The sequence below is a fragment of the Opisthocomus hoazin genome, chromosome Z (assembly GCF_030867145.1).
Source record: "Opisthocomus hoazin isolate bOpiHoa1 chromosome Z, bOpiHoa1.hap1, whole genome shotgun sequence".
NCBI lineage: Eukaryota > Metazoa > Chordata > Aves > Opisthocomiformes > Opisthocomidae > Opisthocomus > Opisthocomus hoazin.
In genome coordinates, this window is record NC_134454.1 from 32,836,230 (window position 1) to 32,852,721 (window position 16,492).

Here is a 16,492-nt window from a genome sequence, read left to right on the forward strand (position 1 = left end):
ATTACCTGCAAGACAAGAAACTCCAAGCATCTGTTTTTCTAAGACTTATAAGACTTCAGTGTCATTTCAAAGCTAAAGCAGGAAGTCTCCCCTTTTGTGGATATACAATGAGAAAGACATAGTCTTCTAGTCTCAGTGATCTTTTCCTTTCTAGCACAGGATAAAATTCTGTTCTAAATTGTATTTCTTCTCTCTTGAGCTGCAATTTATGTCCCCTTTTGGGTCTGTTGGTGTAGCTGAATGTTTCTTCATCTCTGCAGGGGAAGTGCTTCCTGCTTTGTTGAGCAGATACTAGGAATAACTAAATTCCTTAAAAGCATTTTTTTATTGAATATTGGTGTTTTTGCCAAATGTAATCTGCTTTTGTCTGCTAAAATGTCTTTTCCACTTTGAAATGTCAAGTGATGCTATTAATACCATTACAGGTCTTTCAGTTCCATCAGTTCCTGGAGCAGTTGGTTCTCTTGCAATCACCACATCTTCAGCATTTGGACAGATTACTATGCCCGGTGCTACTGGTGGTCCAGGAAATTCTGTTCTGCTGGTCAGCAACCTCAACTCTGAAGTATGTTTGGTGGAACTGCTGCAAGTATCAGCTAGTACCAACTGCCAGAATCCTTCTTGCAAATTGACATTAGCAGAAGAAATTGGAGAGGAAATCTCTGTGCTGAGAATACAAAAAAAGAGGACAGCTCTATTCTTTTTTTTTTAAATATTTTGCAATATTGATGAGGTTTAAAAACTCCAGTCAGCAGTGAAAAGCTTCCTAACAAAATTTACTTTATTTAGGAAACCTATGTTTTCAGTGTAGCTACTAATTAGAGAAAAGTCTATGGTCAGATATGAAAAATATTTGAAGAGTAAAAAAACATATATTAAGACTAAACATACTGGTATCTCTGTTAATATGACTCCTGTGTGTGCTACTTTATCATTAGAGAAGCCAAAGAATTTTTCATCATGTTACAAAACATGAGTAGTTAGAGAAACAGGAGGGAAGAGAAAAGGAGATTAAAGCATGCCAAATGAAGTATCTTTCAAAATATTGACAGGATCTTTCTAGTTTTGCAGCTTTTCCCAGGTTGGAGAGGAAGAACACAGGTGCACTTTGCTATTGACATCACAGTCAATCCATTTTTAAAAGCTAGTAAATACGCATATTCGCTTTTCATAGTACTACACAGATTTTTTTCATATGTTGGAAGTAAAATTGCCAAGGACAACTTGGACAGTTATTTTTACAGTGGAAATGACATAGACTGTTCTAGAAGCTTAGTACTGTTACACATTGATCTGTCCTTAATCAAAAGCAATGTGCCTCTCTTAGAATAACAAAAATCAAGCTTTACCAATTCTATGATTTAAAATGTAATTCTACTTGACTGTTGATAAGCAGCTGTATTACAGCAATGTAAAATTCTTGTTTGTTTTACACACTCATTAGATTCACTTAACCATAAAAATGATAAAATCAGGAGTTATTGGCAAAATTGATGTTATTTTCATATTACTGAGGTTTAAAAAATTTTTTACCAGTTTCTTTAATCTTTAAGTAATTGCCATTTTCCATTTTTGTACTAATAGCTGAATTCCACTGGAAGCACCCAAAGAAACACTGCAAATTGGGACTATAAGACAAGTCAAATTTTCTTTGATTTCTCCATGTATCTTATCAGTAAATTTCTGATGGTTGCTGTGGATGTGATTTCTGCTGCTGGTTATTCGAGATTATTCTTTGAGTCTTCAAAAGTGTGTTTTTTAAGAATAAGCATATGTGAAGCAAAGGTCAAAGCTATTTTTAGGACATTGCTGCTTTACTTAATGCTAATCAAATGTAAGAAGTAGTTATGTAGAATTTTGTGCCACAATGCAGCATAAAGGCATTAAATAATGCTCAACTTCTTAAAAGGTAAAAAATAAGGATGTACAACAACATTGGTTGCTGGAAATACAAATTTCTATAAATACGTTTCTTGGCAACTGTATAACACTTGTTCTTCAGTAATGGTTGCCCTAGCCATGTCACTTCTTTTTCTACGTAGAGAAAATCTGTTTGACTGTATTTCCATTTGTATTTCTCTCATGTTGCGGGGTTTCAGTGTGTGTTTGATCATTCCCTCATGACTTTTAAATTAGTTGGTTTTGTCTTCCAAAAATAATTTTTAGAAGATACATTGCAGTCTCATTTGTTAAGAAATTTCTTTAAATAAAGTCTGTGCTGAATTAAAATATTTGGGTCAGAAGGGTAAACTATAGAGGCATTTAAATTTTACATTGATAGTGATTGTTCCTTATTACCAAATACTGATCATAGAATCATAGAATGGTTTGGTTTGGAAGGGACCTTTAAAGGTCACCTAGTCCAATCTCCCTGCAATAAGCAGGGACATCTTCAACTAGGTCATGGTGCTCAAAGTCCTGTCCAATCTGATATTGAATGTTTCCAGGGAGGGGGCATCTACCACCTCTCTGGGCAACTTGTGCCAGTGTAAAACATTTCTTCCTTGTATCTAGTCTAGATCTACCCTCTTTTAGTTTAAAACCATTACGTCTTGTCCTATTGCAGCAGACCTTGCTAAAAAGTCTGTCCACACCTTTCTGATAAGCCCCCTTTAAATACTGAAAGGCTGCAATAAGATCTCTCTGGAGCCTTCTCTTCTCCAGGCTGAACAGCCCCAACTCTCTCAGCCTGCCCTCATAGGAGAGGTGCTCCAGCCCTTAGATCATTGCTGTGGCGTCCTCTGGACCTGCTCCAACAGGTCCATGTTTCTCCTGTGCTGAGAGCTCCAGAGCTGGACGCAGGACTCCAGGTGAGGTCTCACAAGAGTAGAGCAGAGGGGCAGAATCCCCTCCCTCATCCTGCTGGCCACGCTGCTTTTGGTGCAGCCCAGGGTATGGTTGGCCTTCTGGGCTGCAAGCGCACATTGGTGGCTCATGTCGAGCTTTTCATCCAGCAGCACCCCCAAGTCCTCCTTGGCAGGGCAATCCCTTCATCCCCCAGCCTGTATTGATACTGAGGTTTGCTACTTATGTGCAAGACCCTGCACTTGGGCTTGTTGAATCTCATGAGGTCTACACATGCCCACTTCTCGAGCTTGTCCAGGTCCCTCTGGGTGGCATCCTGTCTCTGAGGTGTGTTGGCCGCACAACTCAGCTTGGTGTCATCGGCAAATTTGCTAAGGGTGTACTCGATGGCACTGTCTGTCATTGATGAAGGTATTAAACAGTACCTGTCCCAATATGGACTCCTGAGGGACACAATTTGTCACCAATCTCCGTCTGGACATTGAGACACTACCCTCCAGATGCGAACTATCCAACCGACTCCTCATCCACTGAACAGTCCACCCATCAAATTCATATCTCCTCAATTTAAAGAGGAGGATGTTGTGGGGGACTTTGTCAAAGCCCTGACAGAAGTCCAGATAGATCACATCCGTTGCTTTTCCCTTGTCCACTGATGCAGTCACTCTATCATAGAAGGCCACTGAGTTGGTCAGGCAGGACTTGCCCTTGGTGAAGCCATCCTGGCTATCGCCTGTGTGCCTTAGCACAGCTTCTAGGAGGATCTGTTCCATGATCTTCCCAGGCACAGAGGTGAGGCTGACAGGTCGGTAGTTCCCAGCATCCTCCTTCCTACCCAGTTTCAAAATGGGCGGAATGTTTCCCTTCTTCCAGTCACCAGGGCCTTCACCTGACTGCCATGACTGTTCAAATGTCATGGAGAGCGGCTTGGCAACTGCATCAGCCAGTTCCCTCAGGACTGTGGGATGCATCTCGTCAGGTCCCACAGACTTATGTACATTCATGTTTCTCACATGGAAGGGACTTTATTCCTCTGGTCCCCATCTTGTGGTCCATCAGCTTGGGAGGGGAGAGAGGTTGCCAGTGAAGACTGAGGCAAAAAAGTTTTTGAGTACCTCAGTGTTCTCCTCATCCATTGCTACCAGGTTGACAGTCTTGCTCGTTGGGGGGGTATGCTTCATAAAAGGGTATGGGCTTACACTTAGGCTGCAATATCTTCGGTTTTCAGATAATTTAGGTAAGTTCAGTACACGTTTCAAATGCTGTGAGTTGAGAAGGAACAGGGCTAGAGAGTGTGAGTAGTGCTTCTGATAGCCAAGTATTTTTGGTACCTATTACTGGCAAAACCTTTATCCCAGTTGAGTAAGTTCTGGCTGCTTTAGTGGCTAAATTATTTTATTTGGTGCTTGGGGAGCTTGGTACACAAGGATTTCATTAAAAATCACTGAAGAAAATTATTTCGTTCAATATTTAGCTTCCTGTTCACAGCTTCTAATCCAACAGAATTTAAATACCACTTTCTATATGCTTCATACATAAACAGTTCAATGGTATGTGTATCACTTTACGATGTCACAGTCGTGTACAGAAATGGGGACAAAACTGAAGGCAAAGCAAACACATTTTGAAGCAACTTTTTAGTTTTTTAGGTGTTGTCTACTGTTTAGAAAATACACATGAGTTCTTGAATGCTTTTTGCTGTGTCTAGTGTAGCAAATGTCTATTTTTTCAGGGAATGAACTGCTAGCTTGGGAAGACTAGTTCAAATAATTAAGCTACTTAACTTTTTCGGCATGAAAGGCTGAGTCTGGAATGTTGAAAATGCATGAGCTGAAGTGTTAGGTTGTTTAAATATTTTAAATGTGCATGTCAAATATGTATCAGGAAAAATGCTATAAACCATAGGTATTGCAGGGTATAGCTTTTGGAGAGATAGGTTTATGTATTACTGGGCACTATCTCTTCCACTCTTTTTGTTTACTATGCACTTATGGAATAGATTATTTACATGGCTTTAAAAATAATATATTCATTTTATCATTCAAACAGGTCATCACACCGCATGGACTTTTCATCCTGTTTGGTAAGATATATCAAATATATCTTGAGAAACTACAGTGTGTCGTGCTTTAGCCTGGCTGGATGCCAGGTGCCCACCAAGCTGCTCTATCGGTCCTCCTCCTCAGCTGGACAGGGGATTAAAAATACGATGTAAAGCTCGAGGGTCAAGATAAGGACAGGGAGAGATCACTCAGCAATTGCTGTCACGGGCAAAACAGACTTGACTTGGGGAAATTAGTTTAATTCATCACCAATCAAATCAGAGTAGGATAATGAGAAATAAAACCAAATCTTAACACCATCCTCCTCCCACCCTTCCCTTCTTCCCAGGCCAACTTCACATCTCATTTTCTCTCCCTCCTCAACCCCAGCAGCGCAGGGGGACAGGGAAATGGGGCTGTGGTCAGTTCATCACACGTTGTCTCTGCCGCTCCTTCCTTCTCTGGAGGAGGACTCCTCACACTCTGCCCCTGCTCCAGTGTGAGGTCCCTCCCATGGGAGACAGTTCTTCACGAAGTACCCCAGCGTGGGCCCTTCCAACAGCGTGCAGTCCTTCAGGAATAGACTGCTCCAGCGGCGGTCCTTCCCAGGGGGTCACAGGTCCTGCCAGAAGCCTGCTCCAGCGCAGGCTCCCCACGGGGTCACAGCCTCCTTCAGGCACTCCCCTGCTCTGGGGTGGGGTCCTCCCTGGGCTGCAGGTGGAAATCTGCTCCACCGTAGGCCTCCATGGGCTGCAGGGACACAGCCTGCCCCACCATGGTCTGCTCCACGGGCTGCAGGGGAACCCCTACTCCTCCCCCTGCTTCTGCACTGACCTTGGTGTCTGCAGAGTTCTCGCTCCTCTCTCCAGCTGCAAAATGCCCTTGCACGGTTTTTTTTTTGCTTAACCATGTTATCCCAGAGGTGCTACCGCCTTGGCCTTGGTCAGCGGCGGGTCCATCTTGGCGCTGGCTGGCATTGGCTCTGTCAGACATGGGGGAAGCTTCTGATAGCTTCTCATAGAAGCCACCCCCATAGCCCCCGTGCTACCAAAACCTTGCCGTGTAAACCCACAACAAGGGCTAGAATTCTTTTCAATTGACACATGCTGGTTAATGCAAGATCCATTGTTCTGTGCTTGTCCAGAAAACACACAGGAGGATGCACTGGTTCTAAAATGACAAAAATTTGAGTCAGTAGTTGTAGGTCACAGGTACCAAAAAGGCAAAATGGTTACAGTGCCAGGAGAATTTTAGTGTGTGGTCCGATTTGTTTACTGCAAAGAATGGGAAAGCAAAGTAAGATGAAAAAACAAAGATTTCATCAGAGGAAATGGAGTACAGAATTGGCACGTACATTAGTTGCAGAGGACAATATTTGTTGGCATAATAATATTTTAATATGCCTCTGTGAAGAGGACTTTAACATTGTTGCACTATTTAAAAGCTGAATATAAGCATGCAGTTTTAAGACTAAGATCCTGTTTTTTTCCACCCATTTCTGAGCCTCAGAAAATAATACACAAAATTCAAAGCTCTCCTTCACACTAATATTCTAACCAACCTGTTTAATGAGGTGATTATTCTTTGTAACACTGACGTTAGTCAAAAGAAACAGACTTGCCCTTGTACTGTTTGTAGTAATGCTCTGCCCAAATTTCATTTCTGGATTTCTACAGGTGTGTATGGTGATGTGCATCGTGTGAAGATCATGTTTAAGAAAAAAGAAAATGCTTTGGTTCAGATGGCAGATGCAAGCCAGGCTCAATTAGGTACTGATTTTTAAGGCAGCTATGCTTCAAACTAACGTGAGTGTGATAGAGGTGTGGAATTTGCCACCTGTCAGTCACAAGCATAAACAAATTAAATCCATCATTGTGATGTTTTATTAGATACAAACTTCTTCTTGTATATGTTGATAATGATCTGTTTGCTTTCATGTAAACACATTATTTTCCTACAGTGGTTTAAAAAAACCCCTGTGAATCTCAACCTAGTAAATGTCAGAAATAAAACATCATAAAATTTTCCTGTAGTTTATACTATATCTAGCTATTTAAGAATAATCAACTGCTCTTTACTGAAAAGTTGTTTTGCATTTTTGTTGCATTTAGACTGGAGGTTGTATTACATCCTTATACATGTTTTAAATGTAATGTTATGACATAGCCCACTTGGTAAACACGGAAGTTGTGGTTTAAATTTAGATAATAAACACAAAATAGAAGACAAGATTATTATTCAGAGAATCCTTTTTCCTTCCCCTCTCTTCATTCCTGTTCAAATTATATTTCCACTGGTTAGCTATCAGCCACTTGAATGGACAGAGGCTTTATGGAAAGGTCCTCCATGCTACTCTTTCAAAATACCATACAGTTCAACTTCCTCGTGAAGGACAAGAGGACCAAGGTCTGACAAAGGACTATAGCAATAGCCCTTTACATCGCTTTAAGAAGCCTGGCTCTAAGAACTTCCAAAATATCTTTCCTCCATCTGCCACCCTGCATCTCTCCAACATCCCGTGAGTACCCACGTGTGTGTTAGTATCTAGATGTGATTTTTTTTAGGTTATGTTCTTAAGTTACAAAGTCTGACATAACCTTTAGATTTCCTTGGCCTTTTACAATTTCCTGAGAATTTGGGTTGTTCTGCTGTGTAATTAACAATAAATGAATCCTTTAACTGTCACTTTGTTATTGTTATCAAAGAGGATAACTGATTGAATGCTCTGCTTTACAAGTTTTAGAACAGTTTACATTTTCTTGAGAATATGCTTTTGTTTTTCATGTATTAAATCCTGTTATAAATTCTTGCAAAGATTAAAGAATGGGTTTTGAGATAATATACTGGAGTTACATTACATCAAATTCATCATTGGCATTGTTATTTAATGTCGATACATTTTTTAATCATTTTAACACTTTTTAAAGAACAGTTTCTGCAGAATTCAGACCTCTTACATAGAGGGTAAGACGTTTTTAAAAACATTTATTAGGAAACATGTTAGGAAAAAAAGTTGTTTCAGATCTAGAAGGTTTTTGACAATGTGTGGAGTGACAGCCAAGTAAAAGTTTTTACAGGCTGCTTTTGTTCGGCAGCTGTGCAGGGAGGGAAGAGGGAAAACTATGGAATTTTGTCCAAATAAGAAAAACAAATGCAAGGCACTTTTAGAAAATGGCTTTTTGAGTAAAACAGATAAATTTCAAAAGTAAAAATATGTGAAGCACACTATCAGTAATCACAAGATGAAAGGTATTTCTGAAAGTACCAGTTAAGATCTTCAGTGATTTTTATGCAGTCTGAATTTAACTGAGGGAGGAATAGGGAAGGGTGAAAACCAGTAGAGCGTATCTGAAATATTTTTGTAGCACCCTGCGGTGCTAAATCTTAGTATCAAAGCCAAGATCTTTGGGCTAAAGTGTTGACATGGCTTGATCCATAGAGTTTACTGTTCAGATTTAATGTAGAAGCCAGAATTGAGATTTTGATACTATTACAGAACTCTGTGCTCTTTTACAAGTTGAGGGGGTTTTGTTTTGGTTTTGTTTGTTTGTTTTTTTAAATAGGCCTTCTGTTACTGTTGATGATCTGAAGAACCTTTTTGCAAGTACTGGATCTACTGTGAAAGCCTTCCGATTCTTCCAGTAAGTTCTCTTATAAAAATGCTGAGCAAGCTTTCATCCTGGAAGATGTCTAATTGCTTTTTTTTCAAAATTCCATGTGTGTTTACTCTAGGCAGAATTTCATGTGCGTATATCTATAGGCAAAAGCTGTATAGCTATGACAATTTTTACGATAACTCTAATCTTACAATTTTAAATGGGTTACTGTGTTAGCATAGGTAAATGAAGAATATTCAGCCTTTTGACAAATTCCTTGTGTTCAAATTAAGATAAGTTTAAAGAAAGTAAATACTGCCTTCTTTAAAACGAAACACAAGTTGTGTATATGTAAAAAGTCATATAACAGACATTAAGGTTGCTTGGCAGCATTATTTTAGCATGATCATACCTGCTAGAATAATCCCATCTATATGGACAATACAAGCGCTTCTTAGAGGTCTTCAAGCCTTATTTCAACCCTGTTTTTTGAAGTGCAGTGTAATGGCCATTGATCTGCAAAATTTGTATAAGTTTTGTTATCTCCTTATTTTAACAGGTGCATAACTGGATCTGATTCTTTCACTATTCAAGTGTTTAGTGTGTGTGAAGTGGCTGAAAAAGTACTTGTGTCACTTTTCTGTGTTGGCTAGTGCAATGAAAATCTGGTTAGGATTAATAATGGTTTTTGTTGTACTTCAGGAAAGATTGCAAAATGGCTTTTATTCAGCTGGGCTCTGTGGAAGAAGCAGTTCACGCTCTCATTGAGCTTCACAATCATGACCTTGGAGAAAACCATCACCTCCGAATTTCCTTCTCAAAATCTTCAGTCTGACTTTTCTATGAACTTTTCTATTAAGACTGCATGACAGTTTTAGTAAAATCTTCAAATAGAGACTGAAACATCTGTGACCAGCTCTGTCTCTTAAAAGAAAAAGCTCATTCATACACAAAGAATTAAGTGATGATTTTTTATGATTTTAGCTGCCAGTATGTCATCAAAGTTTAATATTCATTCATAGAAAGATTATTCTGTGAAATCACTTTAGCAACAATATTTATCATCAAATTTCCTACTTAAAATCATATTGTGAGAACATAATTTTAGCTTTTGTTTAAAATCAGCCTTACAAAACACTTAACAACTGACATTTTACAATACACCAAATATTTACATTTACAATTTACAATTTACAATATAGCAAACAAAGAATATTTCTAACAAAATGGTAAACCTACACAGATTAAACACTAATTTGAATGTGAAATAGTGCTTGGATTTCTTGAAGAAAATCAAGCACTGACTGTGACTGTCTTCTAAATAGTATTTATGTTACCAGGGTGTGTGTTCATACTCTGGCAAATCTTTACAAATAACTTTTTTAAAAAACAAGAAGTCTGTGCTGTTCATATGGATTAAATTATTAGAGAAAAGGCAGTGCCTTCTCTCTGTGGAGTAAAAGACATTTGACAAGCTTCTTCAAAATGTGGTATCAGAGACATAGCTTGACGTAACTGTGGAATGGAAGTTTGATGTCTTATTTTTACTATGAAGTGATGTTGTGTAATAGTACTTCGGAGAAAATAAGACAAGAAAATAGTCCTGATTTCAAAGAATTTTTTACATTTCTTTAAAGAATAAAATGTTTACAATCTTATGGAAAATATTCAGGTCTATGGAAGTTTGACAAGTTTTTAAGAAGTTATTTTTATTAAGGTCATCTTTAGCGTCAGAAAATTAAACCTCAAGAGGTTTTTTTAACACTATAATGTCTAATACTTAAATTACTGTGTATTTACTTAATTTCTTATTATGTGCCTTACTATGTACTTATGATACAATAGCTTAGAGTTTTATTTGAAGTACCTTGAAAAATTTATTGTGTGCTTTGTGAAAATTATCTTCTTCGTGTTTTTAGAAATGTTTTCCTTGATACTTCAAAATATTATTTTCGATTAAGTAATACTCTGAATTCTAGTCTCTTGTGCTTTGGTATGGAGATTGGATAGAGGTGGATATGAGGTTTTAATTCATTGCGTAATTGTGTGGGTATTCTTCAAATTTACCTGGTTGCAATTGTCTCATACCAGTACTTGACTGAAAAAAATCTTGCACCCACTAAAAATGCACTAAAAAAAATATACATTTATAGAAAGGCAAAAAAGCAAATTCTCTCCAGTTTCTGGACTTCATCTAACTTTTTGAGAGACATTGGCTGTATCAGAATATTCTCTTTTGGGTACCTGCATCTTTTTGTCAGTATTAAACTTCAAGAAATAAAGAGCTATCATTCTTTCCTTTGTAAGTGTGAAAAAATGTTTGATGCTGAGTGCCCATTTCTCTTTGGAGAATGAGCTGTGATGCAGTTAGTTTTGGTGTTGAAAGTACAGATGAGCTTTAGTGACTTCTGATTGTATTTTAAAAAGTTAAATTTAATTTTATGATCTTTTTCTTTCTAGTATTTACTTTTTAAAGAGGTATTCGTCTCAAACACAGCATTTATTTATTTCTAACTAGTACAGAATTTGTTTCTGCTGTAATGTTTTGCCACTCATTCACTTTATTTTTTCCTGTATGAATTGAATATCCTGGAGCAAGCTTTTTAAAGTTTTCTCTCTGAATTATTTTTACAAAATCAGCAACATACTAGCTTGCCTTCTTTTAATTTATGTAAATTAATTAGAGGTGCAGCAGCCAATCATAGTAAAAATGGTGGCAGACCTTTACACTGCAACAGAAGTGTGCTATTTGACAGTAGATAAAATGCTGACTAAATACGTATGTAGCTATAAGAAGTGCTGTACAACACAAATAAATACAGAAATATTCGGAATGTACTATTTACTGGAAAGTTAAGTTGGCTTAGAAATAATAGACAATATTATGTTTGGGATTTGAGATAGCCTTTCCATTTTCCCCCTTCTGAAATAGCTAATTCAGTTTGGTGAAGTTTGAAACCTTTTTTTTTTTTCTTAAATTCATGAAAATAAATAATTGTGTGGTCCAAGAGCACCATATTAAAAAGTTACATGCTTATGATTTTAGCAAAGTGCAGATGTAAGCAGGCTTGTTCATTTCCATAGGCCACTTTTCAGAAATATACTTAATTCTAACTCATGTCTATGTTTTACCTCGTTAGCAGTCACATAGATAGCAGTTAAATTGCATCTTGCTGGACTGGGAATGTTACTTGCTTACTGCACATAAATCAGTTTGATACTACTAGGCCACTATCCTTAAAATATGCTTTGTCACTTTTCTTAATTGCACCTACAGAGTAGAGGAATCATATTAGATCTGAATGTAACTCTAACATTGGAAAAAGGAACCTTAAATGTGAGAGCTAATATTGGCACATATAATATCAGGAGCAGTATATGTATACTGACTGTGTAATATGTTATATGTGTATGCAAACATGCGAATCACATGCATTTTAATTTATTGACTCTGATAGCAGAATGTGGGAAAGCTTAATCAAAGATAAAGGGAAGAGGACCTCTGACATTCTCTCAAAACGATAAAGGAATAATTTATCGGTTTTAACTTAATGTTAGAGTATAGTTAATGTCAGCTCTGGACTGCAGTTTGAAATGTAGATGCCTACAGTTTAAGTTAGCAGAGATTTACAATTTTTTTCATTTAAGAAAAATCTGGGTGGTGGATATTTATAATATTTGCTTTTTGGTTTTGCAATATGTTTATCATATATTTTTTTAATTCTCCTTTGTTGTTCTGCTTCTGAAGTTGAAATAGTCTTATCAAGCTACTTTTAGATTGTGTATATCTTAAAGGTGCTGCTTTTACAAGCAGAGCAGACAAGCGTCAAAACTAACAGTACATCTTAATGTTTCCGTAGCAGAATGAAGGCACTAGTTAAGGCTACTTTATCTCATTCAGTATTCTGCCTTGAATAATTAAAAGCAAAACCATGACCCTTTGTTTGTCATAATGCATTGTTAGTGAAGGATCAGGACAAAAGACATCGTTCTTATACTTAGTGCTTGATTTATTAGTGCCTGGCTGCAAAAGTACAGTTGCATCTCAGTTCTTGATTCTCTAAACCGTCTATGAGCAGACCCCTTGATATCTGTTGAAAAGAGCAGGATTTGGGAAAAATGGGGTTATTCTGCAGAATTGTACAATGATGTAGGTTGGAAAGGAATTTCTGGATGCCTTAATCCTACCTATCACTCAGATTAGAGCCAGCTTTGAGCCATTGCTCAGAGAATTGACCAGTCAGGCTTTCAGTATTTCCAAGAATGGAGATTTCACAAATTCTCTGTTCTTCTCACTGTTCCGATGCTTGAGTGCCCTCATTGTGATTTTTTTTTCCCTAATACGTAATTAGGCTTTAAACATACTGCATTGTATGTCTGTTGCCTTTTGTCCTGTTAACCCTGCAACTCCCAGGAAGATTCTGGCTCCGTCTTCTCTGTACTGTGGCCTTAAAATGTTAGAGTTAGGTTCATAATTTCTTTAATACAGGTTCTTAATTTCTGTTTAAACAATCCATTAAATAGCTGGTAATGTGCATAGTGTAACCTGGAACTTATGCTTTGAAACACTAGTGGTTATATCCTGACAACAGGTACTGGAAATGGTTAAGGATAGAGTTCCCTGCCTATATATGTGTCAAGTCCACAAATCACCTCTGGGTTACCTCTAGCTCCATTTTTTTCTGGTGGATGCACACTTGGTTCAAAGTGTAGTAAGGCCTTTTTAACAACCCAGGAGCAGCTTAGTGCCTTTTCAAATGACCTGTGATTTGTTGCATAATGATAAAACTTTTGCATCTTTGAATTTCTTCAAATGTCTTTCAACATCAGAACAAAGTTCTGAATCTTTGATTCATAATTTGACTTGTTTGCCTTGTCTCCTGGCTCTGTCAGTTGCACTTTTTTGTGCACTGATAGACTGAGGTCCTTTTTACACTTGAGATATTCCACATATCTGAGGAGATTTGCCTTTGTATGACATTTTCTGATTACAGATGGCAAACTTGTGTTTGTATGCTGAGAAAACTACTCACCTTTGCTGATAATACTGCTAGTGTGGCTTGTGTGATCAAATATCTTGCACTCCTCCAACTGATGTCAGCAGAAACATGAGGAGTTCTCTTTTTACAAGAGCTGTGGACCTACTATTTGTCATTGTATACTGTTAGCTCATACTGCTGTTTTTCAAATGAGAGGTCAACTGCTTACAGAAAACATTGTTTTGCCTTTACCTTTTGGCCTGGTATGTTGTTAACTAGAGCAGACTTAGTGTTGTTACCATTGTGCTGAAAGGATACTGGTCAGATCGCACAGAATTTTTTCTTTGAATTAACTTTGTCTTCTGAAGATTTGTCTGCTATATACGAGACTGTTTTCTTGCTCTTTTCAAAACAAATATTAACAGCTAGGAGTTGTAAGAGAATGGAAAATTTCTGAGGTATTTAACTTCAGGGTTTTATTGGTGGAGGGATGGAGGATGGGAACAAAATTGGACCAAAGTTTATGTGCCTTCAGTAGTTTTACGTATAGGGTTTTTTCATATCTATTGCTGTCTTAAGTATAATAAATATTTTTTTCCCCTGGAAATTGTATATTTATATTGTTAAAAATGAATGTTGTCCTCTAACTATACAAGAAGTGAATTACAGCTGTTTCAATACAGATTTAATTATCCCTTTGCCTTTACCATTGCATGTTTTTTTCTTTTGTACTGCAATATGCAGGAATCCAAGCATAACCCAGATATTTCCAAATTCAATTAGTAATAACATGTTGTGCCTGGAGAAGTCCCAAGGAAATTCAATGCTTCCGAAGGTGAAGGCCCTTGACCGATGAAGAAAGCCTTTACATTAGCAGACTGATGACTGATGTCGTCACTGTAAGTTGTTTTTCAGTTCTTGGACACTGTGCATTATTCATGAGTGGAAAGCTATCGCCTGTGTACTTCGTTCATTTTAAGCACTTTCCAATTCTTTTTGAATATGTTATCCACTTTCTGCAAAAGTTCACACTAGAACTGCAGCAGTACAAGACCAAGGTTGCTAACCATGCCGATTCTTGCATCAGAACGCCACTTCACTCTGACCAAAGACTGGCTCTCCTGGTTTTACTGAGACATTTTGTGGAAAACCTGTGTTTTCTCTCATGCTCCTTTCTGATGGGAACCCCCCCCCAAAAAAAAAGTGCAAAGTGGCCTTTACCTGAGACGACTCTTGGTGGATGAAACCATCTTGGTGGATGAAAATGAGATTGTAATGTGAAACAAATGGTGTCAGATAAGGCAAAAGGTTAACGGACTACTTCTAGTACTGTATTCAAGACACTCAAAGAATGTGTAAGAATTGTTGACATTCCCTTGTTTTACATGATCTGTTCATAAAAGTTCCCTTTCAGTTTACAAAAATATTCATCTAACACAAGAAAATCCTGTAAATATTTGTAACATCATGTTTTGGGTCTTTTTAAACCTTGCAAAATGTGTTTTGGGGAACAAATGGAAGTGTAGAATGTCTTTATATTAAAAAACAATTGTCTTGTGTATTTTAATAAGCAACAGCTTTTATTTGTAAAGTATCTTTTGGCATTGCATAAAAAGGATTCCATGTCTGTTGACTCAAAACTGAAAAGAAGATGTAATATTAAAGAAACCTATTTTCTGACTATGTAGTGCATGGTTAATTTGATTTTGTTCATGCTACAGTATATTGTGTTTCTTTTAGGTTATTGTATTTCCTGATTACTCGGTATCTATACCTCTTTCCCTAAGTTTAGTTGTTGTGGCATGCCTTGTAATAAATGTCATTACAGCTGTAGTATCTTGAATCTTCCCGTGTTCTTGTCTCTTGCTTTGGGTTTTTAATTGGGCAGATAATAATTGTCTTATTTTCTGGTTGGGGTTTTTTTTTTCCTTTTAGACCTGGCCATCTAAGCAAAATCTTTTCATGTCATAACTATTTTAAGATGACTAATGCACATCTTCCACAAGCGCTGAAGTTCAGCAGCACTTAAACTTTGTGTAGAAATTCTCATTTTCAGTAGGATGAAAATCTGTTCTACAACCCTGAGCCAATACAGCAGTTGAAGACTGTGTTATTCTTTGAGATGGGGATGAGAGACTTCAAGCCTTGGGGCCTCATCAGTGAGAATTCTTCTGTTTTCCCTTTCACCGTGCTGTACTCTTTTCTAGCCTTATGATTCAAGTTCGTATCATTTGCACAAATATTTAAAAAAAACGTAAAAAGTAGCTGAAAAAGATGGTCTGCTTTCAGCTTCCTGTTTCTCAACTTTCTTGTTGACTGCTTTTCTTTCATACTCCTCTGCTTGTCCTCCTGTGTGTTACACAACACCGATTTAGATCCTTTTATTCTTGCACCCAAAATTCAGGATTGATGGTAAACAGACAGTAGTCTAAAGCAATAGATAAAAGTATGTGGGTGATGCGGGGACCGCAGTGCCTCTTTCTGATGTAAAATTCTCAGCCAGCCTGGCAAGGATTTAGTTGTCTGCAACTAAGTCCAAGTCCAATAGATCTTGAAGAATCTGAAGTCTCATATGTATACTTAATGGCTGCCTGTGTCTTGTGGCTAGAACTAGACCACCGAGCAAATTTAGTGTAAACTATGCTATTACCAATCTCGGAATGTAGATGCTTTTGTAGGGAGAAAAATCTAATTCAGTTTAGGCTGGGTTGCAGCTTTCAGCAAAATGCTTATTCTCTGAAGGCTAGATATGTAGCCCCCAGATGTAATTCTTGATTTTGTCCTTTATAGTTAAATATTTGATGAGCATTCTGGAGAAAATACTAGCTTTTGGTGGCCAAAATCTGGCTTCTTTCTTTCGGCCAAGTCTGTCTGAGGATGTGTGGTAGGAGAGTGGAATTCCCACCAGTCGTCTTCTCCGCTTCCTTCTTAATCAAAAAATAAATCCCATCTCAAATTCTTGTCTGCTGTTGTTGTACTGTTGTAATATAATCACAAATAATTATTTTTCCCTAATTGGAAAATGAAAAATCACTTTCAAATAACAAGTACATGAAATTTTTGATACCAG

At 37.5% G+C, this 16,492-nt stretch overlaps 1 protein-coding gene across 13 annotated transcripts in view; it reads left to right on the forward strand.

The window, feature by feature from the left end:
* Positions 1-15,242, forward strand: part of PTBP3 (polypyrimidine tract binding protein 3) — a 58,124-nt gene extending 42,882 nt beyond the window's left edge. For 12 of the 13 annotated variants that reach the window (XM_075446884.1, XM_075446892.1, XM_075446886.1 and 9 more), the window contains 6 exons: positions 426-565; positions 4,855-4,888; positions 6,524-6,616; positions 7,149-7,365; positions 8,411-8,488; positions 9,146-14,259. In XM_075446884.1, the coding sequence (XP_075302999.1) occupies positions 426-565; positions 4,855-4,888; positions 6,524-6,616; positions 7,149-7,365; positions 8,411-8,488; positions 9,146-9,278 (695 nt within the window). In that variant the 3' untranslated portion in view covers positions 9,279-14,259. Of the gene's footprint in view, positions 1-425; positions 566-4,854; positions 4,889-6,523; positions 6,617-7,148; positions 7,366-8,410; positions 8,489-9,145 lie in introns of all 13 variants that reach the window. The other variant, XM_075446891.1, reaches the window with a different exon arrangement.
* Positions 15,243-16,492: the final 1,250 nt, after the last annotated feature.